The 20,559-nt window shown below is 38.1% G+C and overlaps 1 protein-coding gene across 1 annotated transcript in view; it reads right to left on the reverse strand.

Annotated features, from left to right (window-relative positions):
• RNF125 (ring finger protein 125) overlaps positions 1-20,559 on the reverse strand; it is a 48,495-nt gene continuing 27,936 nt past the window's right edge. Inside the window, exons 3-6 of the mRNA XM_057700544.1 lie at positions 16,786-16,880; positions 13,651-13,741; positions 6,442-6,549; positions 1-3,951 (exon numbers count right to left, since the gene is read on the reverse strand). Coding sequence (XP_057556527.1) covers positions 3,865-3,951; positions 6,442-6,549; positions 13,651-13,741; positions 16,786-16,880 — 381 coding nt within the window. The 3' untranslated portion in view covers positions 1-3,864. The remainder of the gene's footprint in view (positions 3,952-6,441; positions 6,550-13,650; positions 13,742-16,785; positions 16,881-20,559) is intronic.

The following is a 20,559-nucleotide window of genomic DNA, read 5'->3' on the forward strand; positions in this document are numbered from 1 at the left end:
CAATGGTCCAGCCATTCTTTATTTCTCACAATCATACATATTTACAGAAGAAAAAGAATTGTACATTTTAAATTCTGCTCATTATACAGATTTATTTTTTGCAGTTGAATAACAAAAGGATGAATCTCTTAGTGACCTTCTAAAATAACTTCAGTGCCACTTGTAGTTACTAATTATATGTTAAACATGTTCAATAACTGTTGTAAACTCATTTGAAAACAAAAGACACTTAGCACCCAGTAAAAGGAATAAAGTAACATCATTAGAGCAAGGATTTTTTAGAAGAGCTGAGTTGGAACTATCTTGACTATAGATTCCCAATCCAATTTCTCAATATACATTTTAGAAACTTGGGTGAAAAAACACATAAAAGGAAAATCTCCATAGGTTTTTGTAGGATTAGAAGAACTACGCTTTTAAAGAATAATGTGAATCAGCTTTTTCCTCATAAGGCCTTGAAAAATTGGCATCTTGAGGTGCTATTTAAAAAAAGGAGTGAAATTTTTTATTAGTCAACAGGTTCAAATATTGGTGTTTGTTTTTTAAAACAATGAATTATAAATTCCTTTTTATAAAAGGTCAAAGGCACGGTGAAACAATGAATAATGGTTGCACTTCACTATTTTAGAACTCAAAATAATTCAAAAGGCAAAATAATTCAGGCGGCCAGCACCAAATTTGTCCTGTAGGGGGCAAAATTATCATAAGAGGAATCTAGGGACAGGATGTAGAATTGCTGCACAGAGGTTTAGCAGTGGCAGGTGACTTAAAGCTTTACTCAAAATACAGTTTTTAAATTTTGAGGTTTTTTTCAAGTTTTACAGATTTAAAGATGCCTTTTGTATTGCTCAGAATTAGCAAAAAATTATTTCCTGGATAGTGAGTACTAATATTCAGAAATATATTCTTTTATTTTTCCAGGACTAGATTTTCAATCTAATGATTACCTCTTAAAGTTCCTCTCCTTTTGCCCTTGTTGTCCAATAGGTTTTGCTTTATTGGATGAGCCATCCAAAATGCAGGAAGGGAGGTGGTGAAACTAAAATCTGTTGTTACTTGTTAGCAGCTGTGAAAAGCAAGCTTGAAAGCAGTATCTAAAAGGCAGGGAATAAATATCACCCAGCTTTACATTTTCCTAATCACCTTGTGGTGAATGGAAGAACTGTAAGGAAGGCTTTTAAGAAGTAATAGATAATTTACTATAGAAAATTTGGGGGAACATGACTAGGACTACATTTACATGTAAGGAACAAAGAAGTTTATAAACGATTACAATTAAGAAGTTAACCACAACCAAATAATGTTTTATCCTCATGAGTTGAAATCACTGGTCTCCATAGCTTCTTTGCTTGCTTTCAAGATGGAAATATTAATCTATGTCCTGGATTTGTCATTAAAGAGCCAAATATGAAAAACAGAGTCATCAAACAAAGAGTGGTGGCAAGCACTGGATATACAGTTATTTGAAGAACTAAGGCTAAATGGGGGATAGAAGGGAGAGAGTATTGTATGTTACACCAATAGGTTCTGGAAAAAAATCTCTTTTTTGTTCTGGCCATGCTGTGTAGCTTGCAGAATCTTAGTTTCCCCACCAGGGGTCAAACCCAGGCCCTCAGCAGTGAAAGCACAGAGTCTTAATCACTGGAGTGCCAGGGAGTTCCTTGAAAATGTTGATATAGTACAACTTCAAAAAACAGAAGACTGGGGCGAACAAATGAAAAACATTTTTAGTTGTACCAGCTATCATATTGGTGGTGGTTTATTAGTATTATTCTGAGATTGTTGCATGTGTAAAGCAGACGAAGGAAACGAGTAATTGTGGGATATTCCTGTGTCCTTGAAGACCAGGATTCTCAGTAAAGAAAAACAAAAGACACAAATGTAATAGAAAAGATTAAGCAAAAACTCTGTAGTACTTAATTTGATTTGAAAGTATCAAAATAAACTCATGAAGTGTTTTATTTAAAAAAAAAAAAGATATTTCCTAGCTCTCTCCTAGAAACAATGACCAATCTAGCCGCAATGAATTTAACAGTTACAACTATGGTTTTGAAGTGCTATTTCTCACTGAAAGAAACCAGGCTTCTTAAGAGAAATGGCTGATTCCAGGTCTGCTGCAGGAAACATACAAGTTGAGCCTGGAATATCTTGCCATATGAGACTACAAGAAAGCCATTATAAAGACAGCTAGAGCAGTGTCAAAAGGACTCAGAGTCAACTTGATAAAGCTCCCAGTGACCAAAGATAGGACAATTTGAGCTTTAATAAGGCAATATTCGAAATGGATTAAAGCCTATCAAATATGTTTGAATCCATGAGTTCACAACACTTAAAAAAAGTGATCTATAGATGATAGAAAACAAGTTTTGTTTATCTTGAAAACTGGTAAATAAAGGGGAAAATTCAAGTATTTATTCTCCCTTTCCTATATGAACTTGACCACTGGTTAACCAAATAGTAGATGTGGGGAAACACCTCTTTATAAAAATAGTCCAACTAATAAATGAAAAAGAAATGACAGAATATTCTCCAATCCATGACAAATCAAAGGCACTGAGTATCAACTTCAGCTGACAACACAAAAAGAGAGAACCAGACATTCTGGAAGAGTATACCATGATCTATATAGGCTGGCCAAAAGGCTGAACCTGAGTTTGCTCAGATCTCTGGATCCATGTGTCAATAACCAGAGGACAGAAGGACACGCTGAATTGTGCCATGAGTATGCAATTAACAAAATACAGACAGTGAGAAACTTATACGACCAGGTTCTTTAATAGGTAAATTTTAAGGAAAAAAAGAAGAGGGAGCCCATAGATTAAAAAGAGATGTTAAGATATATATCTAATAAAGTAATTTTAAATGGATACGATTAAAAGCTAGTGTGTGGAGATACACACTTGGGGGATAAACTAAGAAAGAAATGCAAGGAAGTGAGTACTATTAAAATCAATGTAGTGGTTACTTTCGTGGGGTTGGGGAAGAGGGTTGTTTACTGTGACAGGACACAGAGGACATTCAAGGTGACTGGCAGAGTTCTAAAAGAGTGTTTCCTTATAAGAATGTAATAAGCTATACATTTTCTGTTTGCTTTTCAGTATTTCGGTTTATTTTATAATTTTCCTAAAAGATAAAATTAAAAAAAAAATCAAAGCCCTTAGGATTTTTCACTAAAACATGGATGTGAATACTTCTACTGTAAATATCAGCTGATGGTTCTTAAGAAGTTGCCTGTATTAAAAATATAATATTAAATTCTTATGTGTGCATAGTTATAAAAAGTCAAAGCATTAAGTATACATTCCTAACATGAAATTTATTTTGTTACAGTTATGCTATACAATTTGGTTAAATGAAGGTTGTTGATTTCCAAAATTTTCCTTTCCTACTGCCATACAAGGTTATTCATGTTATTCCATTGGCAGTTAGAATGTGCGTACTGGAACAGATTTCACATTACCTTGAATGTCCACACATTGTTTCACTCTCCACAGAACAAAGATTAGTTATCTTGTCCAATAATGAGGGTAGTTATCAATATGTAGCATTACACACAATGTCATCCAATTTGCAAACAAAGATCCTTCACCCACATACTCAGCCTTGTTTCTCTTCGATTTACTAATGGCTGATGGAGACTTTTTTGCTGTTAGGTGTCTAAGAAACTCAAGAATGTAAAACAGACCTAAACCATCAAAATGAAAGCAGTTTTAAAATGCAATATAACAATAAACATGGACAAACATAACTGTGTTGTATACTTTTTTGCCCATCAAACATTGACAGTTTCCCTCCAATTCTTCAAGCAGCATCTTAAAAAAACAGTGCAATTGTACGGTCTCCTTCCCTTTTCTTTTAAAATAATTACGTGCTGTTCGAATGATTCACATATTCCAGAAGCGACCGGTCTAAGACCCTTTGAATAAGAGCTTCCTCAATTATATTAAAATCCTACAATAAAGAAAAATAATTAGAAACATACAATCAGAGATGACAGTTTTCAGAAACTGGAGCATGAGAGTTAAGACAATGCCTCATTTTTGCAAAGTAAAGCCCTGAATTTAGTCCACGTTTCCACAAAAACTCATAGAACCCAGGAGTTTTGCTTTGGGCCCTGTGCATTTTCTATTTCATTTTTACTGCCTATCAATTAACTAGCTATTGTCATAGTAAAACAGTCTTGATCTGGAATTTAAAGTTTTTATCTGATCTAACTAGTAGTTTTTAGTCAAAATTACAAATCCTGGTCAGAGTGGTATGCTCCACATAAACATGTAAAGTTAAGACATTCCCATAGGATTCACCAATCCTAGCAGTACTACTGAATATCTAGCTCTGAAAAAAAAATGCTGAAAACAAAACGCTCTTTCTCCTTGCTTCCCAATGGTCAAAATGGAATTTAAAACTTTAGGTCAGCACATTCTATAAATAAAGCAAAAACTATTAAGAGCCCCATCTTCTGCAATCCACCTCCTCTTCGCCAATAAACTAAAAAAATAAAATCTTTATTGGAAGTCCACTCTAAAACATAAAAGCAAATAAATAAAATCCAAAGAAAGCTATAAAGCACAGCAGAGCACAAGATCTGGACTCAATGCTAGGTTGTTCTGAGGCAATTTATTAACATCTGAGCATCAGATAGTTCATAGCTAAGTAAGGATAATGATATAGTACTCACTTCACAGAAGCTGCTTCAAGGAATAAAATGAGATAATTTGCATAAAATGCCTAGCATAGTACTTGGTAGTTTAGGAAGCAAAAAATCAAAACAAAGAACATTGTTTCAACCTCACTTCCACATCCAAGAATATGGTTTTGAGTGGGTAGAAAGTATTCTCATCAAAGTGACTTCTTCCTGACCAGCCCTGGGTCATATTTTTGAACGATCTTGAGAAGAAGGGACTGAACATGAACAGCCAGAACAGGTATGGAATCAACCTGGCTTTTAGAACGTGTATGAAGCTAAGATAAAGAGGAACCCCTCTGTGTTATAAAAAGTGAGAACACGTGGCCTGCTGAGGGCATGTGTGCCTTAGTGGCCAGAAAAAACATTACTTGAGAGATGGAGGAGAGAATATGAAGCCTCTGTAGTGTGGTTTGTTCAATTCTTCGAGTGGTCCTGATATTCCCATTTACCCTCTCTCCCCATCTCCAATTTGCCTGACATCCACGCCCTACCTGTGCAAATCTCTCTTCATGCATTATCTCATTGAATCCCCATGAGAGCTTTTGGAAGCCGTATGTAAATACTTTTCTTTCCTCACTTAAATGAACAGAGGCTCCAGTGTTAAATACCTTGCCCAAGGTCACAGAGCTGTGATAGGACTGTTACTGAAACCCAGGTCAGAACCCAGGTTCCTTGTGCTGACTCTGGATAATCATAGAGGGCAGATCAGAATGCATGGAGAAAAATTTCAAATGACAATCTTCAACAGTTATTAAATTCCAGCTTGAACTTGCATAAAAAGAAAATAGTCAAAATCATGTGAAAATTATATGCAAATTCAAATTTAACCTTTAACATTTCACGTATTTAGATAAACGCAACAATAAAACGTACTATTTCAGAACATGGCTATGAGTAATTCCTCCCCTCCCTCCCATGACAGGCAATACCCCTTTGCTGAAAGGGACTCGGGACAAAGCATTACTCTCACATGGCAATGCATGGACCAAAGTATCAATACAACAAAGGCTGTGTTAACCTTTTGCTTGTCATTATTATTTCTGATAACAGGAACTACAGTCATAAGTATTAGAACTATTCATACTATACCAGATTTTTCTTTCATCTTAAAAAAATTCTTAATATACTGAGATTGGCCATGAGTTGGTAATTATTGATGCGTAGTTAATGGGTATACAGGGTTCATTATATTATCCTGCCTATTTCTGTATACGTTTAAATTTTTTTCATGATAAATTTTTTAAGTTTAAAAAGTTTAATAAACATGAGATTTGTGTTTTACAGAATTTAAATTAAAAATAGAGCCCGTGTGTCTCACTACACTGATAATGTCATATCTGTTATTAGCCATTCAATGTATTATAAAATGAACACAAATTCTCTGAGCCATTTCATTACTGATAATGCTTTTCTCTCAGCTATATGTTTTTTACTTCATAAAAATTATAACTACTAATATATATTGGGAGGCACTAGAGTAGAAGTTAAAATAATTTCAAAGTGAAATCTAGGTCTTTATACAGTGGCTAATTATTTACATCACAGAGAAGAACTTTGTCTAAGGCAGGTAACTACTGTACTATTAACAGTCAATTTATAAAACACTATATTTTTATATGATTTCCTTTAATGTAATATTAATTTCAATACAATTTTACCTTTAATTCTTTTAATGCTGTGTTAAGCTTACCTTTCATAAAGGTAAGCTTAACACAGCATAAAAGCATAATGTAAAAGTAAGAAAATATACTTACAAGGAAATCATCATAAAACAAAGTGTGACTGACTTGCAAATGTCTTATTAAGCTGCCATTGAAGCTGCTTGGATTCTCATTAGGTACTAAACGGCAAAGTGGACAGAACTGGAAATAAACAAGATCAAGAGTTCAAGAAAGAATTTTAAATAATCATTATTGTCAGAATTAAAAAATTAAATAACCATTGCATAAAACGAAATTTTAATTTTATGACTCTATTGGCCATACCTTGGTATTATGTTTTAGAATTATATAAATATTAAAGCAACATAAACAAATAAAATTGCATTTATTTCTTCATATGCATTTCTTGTATATACAAGTATATATTTATCACTTTATTATTTCCACAATATTACAGTCAGTAGGTGTGCCATAATTTAATTAGTTACCTACCTCTAGGAATACTGAAGTTTTCTTAGTATGTGCATATTCTGTTATTACAAATTACATCATCTATACTGTTTACTTTCAAGGGGATTATTTTCTTAGGATACATGGCCATAAATGGAGATTAGAAGGTCAAAGTTATGAACATTCACAGTTCATAATATATAATGCTCTATAGTTTTATATTGCCACCAGCAATATAGATTACAATACACCAGCATCAGGTATTAGTATTTACACATATTTCCTAATTTAATAGCCATTAATGGCTCTCTAAAAAAACTGTTTCATTTCAAAATATTTATAAGCTCACAAGAAATTGCAAAAATAACGCAGAGAGGTACCATGTCACCATCACCCAGCTTCCCCAAATGGTAACTTCTTACATCACTATGGTACATTATTGAAACCAGGAAACTGGCAATTAACTAGACAACATCTGACATAGATTTCACTAGTTTTCATATGAACTCATTTTTTGGGGTGTGTATGTATAGCTCTATGAAATTTTATCACACATATTGATATTCGTATAACTACCAACACAATCAAGATACAAAACTGTTCTCTCACTACAAAGAACTCCCTTATGCTACGCCTTAACTTCTCTCCTGAACCCTGGCAACCACGGATCTCTTCTCCAGAACTTTGGAGACTAGCTTGGGATTCATCCAAACTTTTGTGTGCATCAATAGTTCCTTCCTTTTTACTCCTGAGTAGCATTCCATGGTATGGATGTACCACGGTTTATCCATTTACTTTTGAAGGACATCTGTTGTTTCAGGCTGCTACAAATAAAACTGCAATGAACATTTGTGTATAGGTGTTTTGCATAAACATGTTTTCATTTCTCTAGGATGAATTTCCAGGAGTGTGATTGCTGGGTTAGTGTTATAGTTAACTTTGTAAAAACCTGCCAAACTATTTTGCTTGTAAATGGCTGGACCATTTTATACTCCCACCAGCAAAGGGTGAATTACCTAGCTTTTCCTCATTCTCATCAGCATTAGGCACTGTCAACATTTTTCTATTTTAGTTGTTTTGATAGTTGTTTGATACCACTACAAGTGGTATCTCATCATGGTTTTAATTTACAATTATCAAATGGCTAATATAAATGATTCTTTCTTTTAATATATACTACTTCATTACATCTTAATATAGGTTTTTTTAAATTGTATTTCTTCATGTATTCATTTTTAAAAATATGAAATGCAGAATCATTACTGAGTGCCAAGTATACGTTAGGCAATAAATGAGGTGGTATTCTCATTTGATTTTCATAGAAACCCAGTGAATTATCATCTTTATTTTGTTGATGAACCCAATTTCAGAGAGGAAAAAAATTAGCTTAAATTTACACCATCTGAAGTATCAGAATTGGAATCTAGGCCTCTACTAGACAATCCAATGTCCTTTTCATATTATAACAGTATCTAATTTATCAGCTTGGATGATGCTTTTCTTTAAATTTAAATGAGATCTTTGTATAATTCCTTTCTTTCTTATTTTATGGGGGTCCCAGTTTAAATATGCTCAATTTCTATAAATATAGTCCACATTAAAATTTTGCTCTACTCTATTAATCTTGATGTCTTATTTTAAATAAAACTACATCATTTAAATTATTATTGCTTTACAATAATTAATGATTCCCTAATGTTCTAGCTATCTCAATTAATTGACAACATGGCTATCCCAAAATAGCACTCTATCTACCCTGTGACCCCTACATAGTGAGAACAGAGCTGAGACCAAGAAATATTTTAATAATAGAAACAGCCTAAGTGTCCATCAACAGATGAATGGATAAAGAAGATATGGTATATAAATATAAATACACACACACACACACACACACACACACACACACACAATGGAATACTATTCAGCCATAAAAAAGAAAACTTGCCATTTGCAACAACATAGATGAACTTGGAGGGTATTAAGCTAAGAGAAATAAGTCAGACAAAGAAAGACAAATTCCGTATGATATCACTTTTATGTGGAATCTAAAAAAAATACAACACACTAGCGAATATAACAAAAAAGAAGCAGACTCACAGATACAGAGAACAAACTAGTGGTTACCAGTGGAGGAAGGGAAGGGGTAATATAGGGGTAGGGGATTAAGAGGTAGGGGATTAAGGGGTACAAACTATTATGTATAAAATATGCTACAAGGATATACTTTACAATGCAGGGATTATGGCCAATATTTTATAATAGTTATAAATGGAGTATAACCTTTAAAAATTGCGAATGGCTATATTGTATACCTATACCTGTAACATATAATATAATATTATACATCATCTATATTTCAATTAAAAAAAAAGATGTTGGCCCCACCTCAGTATGGACTTTACATGGCAGTGAATGCAATGGGTATATAATAGCCACCATATTAGAAGCTACCACCAACTTCAACCCTTTGGAACATCTATTACAATGGACACCCAGCTCTATCTGTGGTTTAGATTAACCCCTACTGCAACTCAGCCAATTACAGAACACTTTCTATATAGTGGCAAATACCATTTGGGGAAGAAATTAAAGATAACTGAATTAATACCAAAAGAAGAGAAATGAGACATGCACCAAAAATAATCACAGGCAAATATCCAGCCAAAATTAAGGTACCACATTAAACACCTAATTTAATGGGAGCTTGGAAGCAAATCTAATGAAGATTTTCTTGCTTCCAAAACATTTATGCGTATACACTCACACTGCCCAGTCAAGCCACATGTATTCTGAATACCCACAGAAATAAACTGCTGTGGGGACAAGGATTCAGGCTCTTGCCACCAGTTTTTAATTCCAAACCAACTGAAGTGCTGTCCCTTCCCATAAGGAATGAATCTCAGGATTAAGGCAGAAAATAAAAAACCTCTGAACCTGTATGAAAATATCCTATTTTTCATTTCACTACATCCTACTAGGTGCTAGGTTCTCTGCCAAGAGCTGGGCATGCAGTGTTGAACAAAGAAATTAAGTTCTATGGCTTCATGAACCTAATAGCTTGGAGGGAGAGACAGACAAAAAATAAATACGCAATTAACGAATTGTGATAAATGAGAAAAAAAAGGGGAGAAAAGCAAGAACTGAAATTCAGGTGTCAGGGAAGTGAGATTTAAGCTGAGTTCTAAAGGATAAATAAGAACCAATCAGTGGGGACTTCCCTAGAGGTCCAGTGGTTAGGACCCGCCACTTTCACTGCAGGGGATAGGGGTTCATTCCCTGGTTCAATCTCACAGGCCGAGCACTGCAGCAGAGGCAGGGTGGGGGTAGGGGAGGTTGGGGGGTGGGGTAGGGAATGCACACACGAAAAAGAACCAATCAGTGAAAGAAAATACTGGACAGAGAGAACAGCCAGAAAGTGTGGTTCCTACTGAAACATCTTCCTTTTATATAAAATACTAAATTTCTCTCGCGTGGTCTCATAATTCAATCTGAAGCATGCTGTATGTGTCATTTGCCTTTTTTGACTCCACTCTTCCATAGGTATAATTTTTTAAAAATGGTAGAATATAATCACTGTGTGACAAAAAGGAGCTGTTCTGAAGGCTGCACGTGAGAAAAGTCAGAATTCCTTCATGTTCATAACCTACTACCCTGCTTTGCTTGAGCAACTCAGAAAGAAAAGATTAGTTGCTTGTGGTTTGATCTCTGAATTATCTAATTCTGTGTGGAAGGCAGAATCATTTGCCCAAATCTCTAACTGCCATGAAACTTCTTACATCTGGTAAGTCAGATGATGCCACTGATCTTATCTGCCAGCAAACAAACCCAGCAATTCAGTCCTTTAAAGCAATAATTCCTTGTTAACTTACACACCAATCCGAAAGCAGCCTTGGACTCAGCCCTCCTCACCCAAGGGTTCCACCAGGGTGTTTTCACCTAACGTGTTCCCACTGGGGATCCCTAAGCACGTGACCCCAGCTCTGCCACAGTGTCTGCCTCCAGCCTTTGGGGTTTATCCTGACTTCTAGTGGCACGTGATCCTTCAGAGTGCAGGTGTCTTAAGCTTCTACAACTTAAGCGTGAAACACGAACACAGGAAACCTGAAGGTCTTCTCTCCCAGCGACCACCTTTACACAGCCCTGGTGTATTACAGAACCGTGGGTTTTCTGAACAATCTGCTCCTGGCTCAAGGCCTGGATAGCACCCTGGTCTTGTGGTAAAACTTACTTCAGCTCCTCCAACCCCTTCCAGCTTGGGTTCCCCAACTGTGAGACTACATGGCTTCCTCTGAGAAATCTGCTCTAGCCTTGATCTAACTGCGAAAATGGTAGTAACCCAGCATCATCGCCTGACTCATTTACTAGTACCCTGTGGAGAAGGCATCATCATCATCCTCACCTCCACTTTACAGATGATGAGAAAGAGGCAAAGAGGTTAATGGGATTTTCTGGGATTTGCACCAAAGTTCATCTTCTCCAAAGCCTAGGCTTTTTTTTTTTTTTTTTAATTTTTATGTATTTATTTATTTATTTATTTATTGGCTATGTTGGGTCTTCATTGCTCCACACGGGCTTTCCTCCAGTTGTGGCGAGCTGAGCTACTCTTCATTGTGGTGCACAGGCTCCTCACTGCGGTGGCTTCCTTGTTGTGGAGCATAGGCTCTAGGTGCATGGGCTTCAGCAGTTGCGGCACATAGGCTGAATAGTTGTGGCTCACGGGCTCTAGAGTGCAGGCTCAATAGTTGTGGCGCATGGGCTTAGCTGCTCCATGGCATGTGGGATATTACTGCAGTAGGGATTGAACCCATGTCCCCTGCATTGGCAGGCGAGTTCTTAACCACTGTGCCACCTAGGAAGTCCCAAAGCCTAGGGTTTTTTTTTTTTTAAGAACTTTTATTTAGATACAATTGAAGTTAGGCTTTTTAACTACTAAATTCCATGGGCAATCTGATCCCACCATTCCTGGTTTATTTCTGTCTTTATGTTGGCTTTCTTCAGTGACCTCTATCACCTCTAAATCATAGAAGACCCAACTTCCATGGGCCACCTTCAATCTGATGGCCAAACTGAGCAGCACGTGGACTGGATTTCTGCTGGAGCAGGTACACAGTACTAACAGATGGACAAGTATGGGGCCTGCCCTGGATGGATCCTATAATGCAGCCCAAAGTCCAGAGTGCCTAGTGTTCCTCCAGCCAGAGCAGCACCCTGGGCACTACTGGTCAGGATTCAGGCTGTGTCGATACTATCTCCTTCATAGGGTTGCTAGGAGAAGGCAAAGAGGCACCCAGGACTCAGTGAATGGTAAGTCATTATTATGCCATCCTAATGCTTCCTTCAAGCTTCCTCTAGGAAGGTTCCCCAGGGACCTATCATAAAACACCTCCTTAGCCCAGTTCCTTCCACAGAGTAACCTCAGCAGGAAAAGCCGATGACAATCTCCCCTGCTCCCCCAACACATATCAAGCTTCTAGCTAGCCATTCCAAGAACCAAACCTCTGATCCATTAGGATGAATAACAAATTCTTTTGACTGTGTTGTGGGACTTTTCTCTTGAACTTGCTCGTGGAGCACAGGTGTTTATGCCCCGGAGCTAGACTATTGGGTCCAAATTGTAGCTCTGCTTATTTACCAGCTGTAAGACTTACCTTATAAGACAACCTCTCTGGGCCTTAGTTTATCATTTGTAAAACGGGGGTAAGAATCATATCTATCTCATATGATTGCTGTAGGGCTATCTATCTCTCTATCAATCATCTATCTAATACAGTTATATTTCAACTTCATCCACTTTCCACAAGGATTTTATGAAAAACAAAACAAAACAAACCTTAAAACTCAAATTTAAAAACCCCAAACTCACACACATGTATACATATATACACATGTACACATACATAACATAAAACTAAAATAAAATTCAAAAAACCTTCAAGGTATCATTTTACATCTGTTAAGCCTGGGTAATTTAAAAACAAATGTACCCAGTCTTGGCCAGGTTAAGGTGAAAATGGTTTACTCATAAATTGCTGACACAAATATAAATCGACTCAAAACTTTTCAGAATACATTTCAAGAGTTAATAAAAACTTGCCCTCTTCATCCCAGAAATATCAATCTAAGGAATTTCCTCTTAGGAAAAAGAAGGAAAAGTTTAAATGTACAAGAATGTGAACTCAAATCCTAAAAACTGGCACCAATCCAAACGTTCAAAAATAGTAAAATGGCTAAGTAACTGATGACATATCCATCATCATCCTGCCTTATCTCTCAACTATACAGAAATGAAAATTATAAGAGCCACGCTGCAAAGCGAATGAAAGTGCCAGGTTGCAAAGAAAAAAGGCAGCACTCATAGTGGATCTAGGAAATGAAAAGCAATATGTATATTTGATGTGCGACCCTACTGATGAATATTCACACTATGAAGTAAAGCAATAGATTGATTAATAAAGATGGATGACTTTCTACTTTTCACCTCCAGCGTATTGTCACAATAACCCTATTTGCATGATTGAAAGATGTTTTCCGCTTAGGATGCGACCAGTTACTATACTATAGTTAGATCTTAACTATGCATTTTTGCATCTGCTTAGTTGATTATGCCCACGATTATTTGTAAAAGATAATGTTGTCTAATTTCATAAATGAAAGAGTGATTGCACACTGGTAATTCTTATCAGTTTCAACTCAACACATTCACATGTTAACGGTCACAGAATCATTATAACCTTGGCATAAATTATCCTTTATGATATATCTGTAAATAGATACCCAACCATCAAATGGATTTTCTAATGTGTATGGAATTTAGACACTCCAGACATGTATAGTAACACAAATCCTCACCACAGGTCTCCTTTCTGATCTGTGATGAGTAATGCAATGATCCAGCAAGCTGTCTTCATCCAATTCCTTCTGACAAAATGGACACACGCACCTGCAAATTGCACAGAATACAAACATCACTAAAACTGTGGATAGACAGTAATCACTTGACTAGAGGTAAAAAGTAGAATGTAGGTGGATCTAGTTTCTAGTCCTCATTCTTTCTGATTTGATATTCTTTTCCCTATCCTGATAATAATCTTGGTGCCTAAATTTTTTCTTATGAGAATGTTAATGTGTAACCTCACAGAGACAGGACAGAGACTCAGTTATAGTGCATTGAAGCACTTTATTTTCTTTGGAGGAGAAGTATACAATCTGAGTACCCCATTAACTGAAAAACAGAGGAACAAACCACGCAGCTGGGCCTAGGTTACTTTTTCTTCCCCTTTTACTTCCTCCCTTTCCTAATTCAGGTAACATCTGAATTGGGTGTTACTTTGTTCTCCAACTAGCATAGTTAACAACACTGGCATATATAACTACAGGTGTCAACTCACAGTATTAGAATCCAGTGAAGAATGCAAAACAGCCTGCAACTACCTCATTATATCCTTATGCACATGTAGGGGTATCTGTCCCTCGCATCTCTGCTGTCCAATGGACTAGTCATTAGGTATGTGTCTACTGGCCTAGTCCAAACTGAGATATGATGGAAGTATAAATACACACTGAATTTTGAAGGCTTTATGTATACATAAAAAAGTAAAATATCTCAATAATTTATATGTTGATTACATGTTCAAAGGATAATATTTTGGCTATATTCAGTTAAATAAAATACATTACAAATTAATTTCACTTATTCCTTTTTACTCTTTGAGTATGGCTAGTAGAGAATTTAAAATTGCACATGTGGGGACTTCCCTGGTGGCATGGTGGCTTAAGGATCTGCCTGCCAACGCAGGGGACACGGGTTCGATCCCTGGTCCGGGAAGATCCCACATGCCAAGGAGCAACTAAGCTCGTGCATCACAACTACTGAGCCCATGTGTCGCAACTACTGAAGCCCACGCACCTAGAGTCTGTGTTCTTCAACAAGAGAAGCCACGGCACTGAGAAGGCACACTGCAACAAAGAGTAGCCCCGGCTCACTGTAACTAGAGAAAGCCTGAGCATAGCAATGAAGACCCAACTCAGCCAAACAAACAAACAAACAATGTGTTTTGCATTGTATTTCCACTGCACAATGCTGCCTTAAATTCTTAGGGACAATATGGAGGCTTGGAATTTTTTGCTCACTTTCCATTATAGATATAACTTCCTGTTCCCCAAGACTTGTATTCTGGACAAGCTCCCTGCATAAGAATTCTAAAAATTTGAATGCAAATATTAATCTATCCTATAAGATTGATTAATCAACAAACCCTCTCATTTTCTGTTATTTCAATTCTTTTCCTTTTTGGCTAAGTTGGGTCTTCATTGCTGCGCACCAGCTTTCTCTAGTTGCAGTGAGCAGAGGCTACTCTTCGTTGCAGTCCGTGGGTTTCTCAGCGTGGTGGCTTCTCCTGTTGTGGAGCACAGCACAGGCTCTAGGTGCTCAGGCTTCATTAGTTGCGGCATGTGGGCTTAGTAGTTGTGACACGTGGGCCCTAGAGCGCAGGCTCAGTAGTTGTGGCTCACGAGCTTAGTTGCTCTGCGGCATGTGGGATCTTCCCGGAGCAGGGATCAAACCCGAGTTCCCCGCGTTGGCAGGCGGATTCTTAACCACTGTGTCACCAGGGAAGTCCCTCAATTCTTTATTATTTAATTCTAACTAGCAGGAAAAATTAGTATTTAAATTAGGTTTCATATATTTTAAAATTTTCATAAAGCCTATCAACCTTAAAATCAAACCACACACTTCTTCAACCCATTTGTTATCCTTCCTTCCTATTGGTCCTTGGGGCCAATCTAACAGAATTTATACTCTGCTTAGAGCTAAAATACTCACTTACAGTTTATAACAGTGTGGTATAATTCTATAATAAAAGGTACACTTGCAAAGTAATCTCTAGTAAAATGAGAGGAATGGGGTTATTTAGAATTTTGGGCTAGGAAATTTAAGCTATATTTTGAGTAGTATATATTTTTTTCTTTTTTAAAAAAATTTTATTTAAGCACGTTGATTTATAATATTGTGTTAGTTTCAGGTGTACAGCACAGTGATTCAGTTATATATATATATATATATATATATATATATATATATATATATCTCATACCTACATATTCTTTTTCAGATTATTTTCCCTTAAAGTTATTACAAAATATTGAGTATCTTTCCCTGTGCTACACATAAATATTCTTAAAATAAGTAGAACTAACATTTATCTTCAGGAGAAAAAAAAGAAATTATACTGAATACCTCTTCGGATAGCTGCATTCTTAAGATTTAATGGTTTCAAAACCATCATCCCTATGCAAGAGAACAGACATCATTTCTTTATTTCTTTAGCAGAGGCAGATGCCAAACTTTGTAATTCCTCTGCCCATCAGGACAGTAATAACCCAGGTTTTTTTCTTTTCTTTCTTTCTTTTTTTTTATGAAAATATACTTAATGATCAATATCCGCCATTACACCTACTAGCCACGTCCATCCTTCCTCCAGCCCCACATAAGATTACTTAACAAACAGGTACAGGATTCAGAGTGCCTGCCCCACGCCTGTTCTTTCTTGTTAGCACATATACTAAGAGGTCACTTCATCCCTTCTAAAGAGAAACCAACAAAATGAGAGGGAACGAGCTGGGGAACTGAGCAGAGGTGATGGAAAAGTAAAGACAGTAACCTCTTAACCATTTTCTACTTCAGGGCTCTAACAGCTCTGCTTTCTATTTTTGGATCTTCCTCCACATAAAACTGTCTGAGGAAGTTTCCCCAGTCTCTCCAGTGTTCAGTTGGTTCTCCCCATACAAAGTTTTTAAAGCAGAGAGAGCAAAATTCTTTTGTAATTATTGCTATTAACAAATGATTACCAAAACAGGTATTGTGGTTAGAAGCCAAAACATAACTACATACATATTTTTATGATAAAAACGTTAAGCTTTTCAGCCCATTAAATTCCTTATAAGCATATCAAATTTAGAATTAAACTAAATTATACTGAAACAAACCTTGTTGCTGTCTCTCCGAGTTCTTGTAGTGGTCCATACTTATCTAGGTACTTCTGACATGTTCTTATGTGTGCCCTCATTTCACTGAGGCAAACCTATATAAAAACAGATTAAAATAAGCTCACTGTTGAAAAGGGGCTCACTTCAGTCAATGAAACTTTTGTGACCCAGCTTTATTGCTTTCCTTATTTCAAATAAGGTCACAGTGTGGGGTCGGTCAGTTGATTCAAAAGATGCAGTCATCTAATTTAAGGGATTATCAAGAAAAACTATTTTAAGTAGGGTTTTTTTTTTTTTTTTTTTGGCCGTGCTGTGCAGCATGTGGGATCTTTGTTCCCCAACCAGAGATTGAACCGGCACCCCCTGCATTGGGAACTCAGAGTCTTAACTACTGGACTGGCAGGGACGTCCCAAGAATAACACTATTTAAAATTTTTTTATAGTTAGAAGACCCAAAACCTGAGTTCTTGAATTTGGTTCTTCTAGAAAGTATATGTTTTTTAAAGTGGAAAAATGTATAATTAAATCAAATTTACTTTTTTTGGATATTATTCCCTAAATCAGTGAGGGAAAGAAGAAAGTAAGAAAGAAAAAGGAGAGAGGAAAAAGTGCAAAAGGAAGAAAGGGGGAAAAAATAAAAATAAGTGATAGAAAGAAAAACAAAGTGAGGTAAAAAGAATAAAGAGATGGGTTTTAGAGATGTCCAGAGTAAGTAAAAAGAAACCCTGTGCTTCAGGGAAAGATATAAATACCATGGCTTTATAATACATCCAGTAGTATTACATGAATTCACAATGCACAGTATACTTAATGGCCCCATTAAGAGCAAACATAAAGGACAGCTCTTGCAGTCCATTTTTATCAAGGCAGAATAAAGAACCCTTGTCCTTCCAAATATACATTCAGATTTCCTAACCATGAGGGATCTGTTGCTAAATAACACATAGTCTACTAAATGTGTCATTAGAAACTCTGATAAGATCTTGTGCTAAAGGAAGCTCTGTACAGCTGTGGTAAGGTGGCTGACCCACCCTGCCAAGCTAGGGGAAGTTAAACCTCAGACATGAAATCTACCATGTCAGGAAAACAGTTACAACTGCTTCACAAAAGACAAAAATAAAAGCAAATGGAAAAGTAAGAACAAATCCTTGCCTTTTAAATAACCCTCTAATAAGATGTAAAGCTAGGCACGTCCTACACCCTTTAACATCCAACTTTGCACACCACTGCTCTCTCCTCTCCTTATGACTTTTGTTAAAAGTTTCTTCTTCTTTATATTCCTCCTTGATCAACAAAGAGACACATTCCTCGTATAAATTAGCAATCTGGGGACTATGTTCTGACTAATGAATTGATAAATTCATAGAGTATCTACCTGAGACACAAACTGTGAAAGCCATTGTCAGAGGTGGTAGTGAAGAGGAAAGTTAGAAACTTACATTCAGCTAAAAACAACTCCATGCTTGTTTTGCTTTTGTGAAATATGCTTGCTGTGCTGAGAAAAACAGAAAAACAGGAAAACAGGATGACCTAACAATTCAATGTAACTTTAAGATGTTTTGCTAAAAAATGGAATGTTCTGCACCTGCTCTTGTAAGTTTCTGTTTGGAAACTTCCATGCTCTGTAAACATGTGCACTATAAAAGTAAAGCTCACCCTGAGTTCGGAGCCCAGAACTTTGGAGCATTAGCTCGTCTGATGCCGCTGGCTTAATAAACCTGAGTTTGCCAACCCTCCAAGTGTGCTGCTTGGTTTCTCGATGGATGGATTTCTGCAACATTTCTGGAAGCCCCAGCGAGATTCCAACCACGCTGGCCCCTTAAGCTGCAGGACTGGTGGCTCAGCCAAGTCGGAGTGAAGGAGCTCCAAGACAAACGAGGAGGCGTGCCACCTGACGGTATCCCGGGTTCTCTTTTGGACCGGTACTCTGACTTTCCAGACGGCCGGGCCCCGACCGGACTCATTGGAGGGATGGACCAACTCACCAGGAATGGCCACAGGATCAGGCAAGGCCCTGGGGCACTAAACCCAGTCGGGTCCCGTCTCTGGACAGAAGAGGAACTTCATCATCTCCTACGGTCTTCAGTAAGAAGACCACCAGTTAGGGACCTTCCCAGAGAGGGGAGGCACCCACCAATTAGGGACCTTCCTAAAGGGGGTAGGCACTGTGATAAACTCTGGTGTGAATGTGTGTGTGAGTGAGCACCCTGGTTCATCCTCATTCCAGGGCGATTGTGTGGCTCCATGGCCTTCATGGCTACAGAGTCCGAGTGGGCCCTAACCTGCGGTTCCGTGGTGACCTCATATGGCTCAGGGCGGTGTCTGTCTCTGGGGGACCCAGTCTCTCCCTGCGAGTCAGATTCAAGTCTCAGGATTCTATACCACCCGCCGAAGCTAAGAGGCACCTAAGTTCTCCACAGGGACGTGGCCAGGCAGGCACCTGAATAGTCTCCTCTTCTGAGAGGGCACCCACCCTTGTTTGTTTTTGCAACACCGACACAGGGTGGGATAGATGGGGGATGGGGGGAGACAATTGATTACTGATTTGATTTAGCAATTGTGTATGTCCAAATGGCCCTTTTGCCCTAGGGCCCTCTGCCAAGATTATTTTCTTAAAATTTTACGGCTCACTCTCCCCTTCCATCAGCTGACTCTTTGAGCCGATTTATTGAGAAATTAGGTTTTCCCCGAAAGACTTGCCCCATTTGCCAGACAGATCTGTACCTCCTTCCCTCTTGGTCCCCTGGACCACTCTGTGCAGAGTGGCACGCTCTGATGTGTTCTTGTATACTTTGGGATTCACATTATGAGGCTGCCTTCCTCTGTCACCTTGCCTTCATAATCCCCTGATTCCCCAAGGATTTCAGGCTCTTCACTTAGGCGAGGAGTACGCATACTATGCTCCCACCACCTGCTCAGTGCCCACAAGAGGGTCAACACCCCAGACCCCCTCTGGAGCCCCACCTGAAGTTATTCCTCCGCAAACCCCATTACAACAAAAAAAAAGCCTCCTTTCAGCCCTGTCTCCCTGAGACATTTAACGATCAGGACCATCTTTAAGGAGGCACGAACTCGTGCTGTCTGGGAATACTGGGCTTTCCAGGAGCAGCAACATCAGCACTACCTGGGTTATAAAGCCCTAAGACAAGGCCCTTCCCGTGCTTGCCCCACTCCTCCCTGGTCAAAGAGGTAGATTACACTTGTCAACATGGGGGGAAGTTCCTCTAAGCGGACTGTTTTGGATTGTATGATGAAAAACTTTAAGAAAGGTTTTTCCAGAGACTATGGGGTTAAGATGACCTCAGGAAACCTCCACACCCTGTGTGAGTTAGAATGGTCCACCTTCAGGGTGGGATGGCCCGCGGAGGGTACTCTAGACCTTCCTACAGTTAGAGCTGTGTACCGAGTGGTGACAGGAACCACCGGGCACCCAGACCAGTTTCCATACATAGATTCCTGGCTGCAAATAGCCGTTCAGCTGCCTCCTTGGGTTCGGTTCTGTGCAAATAGGCAGGGACAGTGTAGGATCCTCATGGCCCAACCAGCTCCAAGGACAAGCAAAGAAAAGCTGGCAAAGGGTATCCACCAAGCAGACCCCGAAGAAGAGCCCCCCGTGCCTCCACCCTATATGCCAGCTGCTTCGCCTCAGCTCCCATTCAGCCTCCTCACCCTTTACCAGACAGCCCTCCGCCATCTGTGTCTCCACCGCCTCCAAATCCAGAGCGCCCTCCAAGCCCGCAGCAACTTCGCTTGGCCAACCAACCAGTTCAAAAG

Source organism: Hippopotamus amphibius, chromosome 11 (assembly GCF_030028045.1).
Source record: "Hippopotamus amphibius kiboko isolate mHipAmp2 chromosome 11, mHipAmp2.hap2, whole genome shotgun sequence".
NCBI classification, from domain to species: Eukaryota; Metazoa; Chordata; class Mammalia; order Artiodactyla; family Hippopotamidae; genus Hippopotamus; species Hippopotamus amphibius.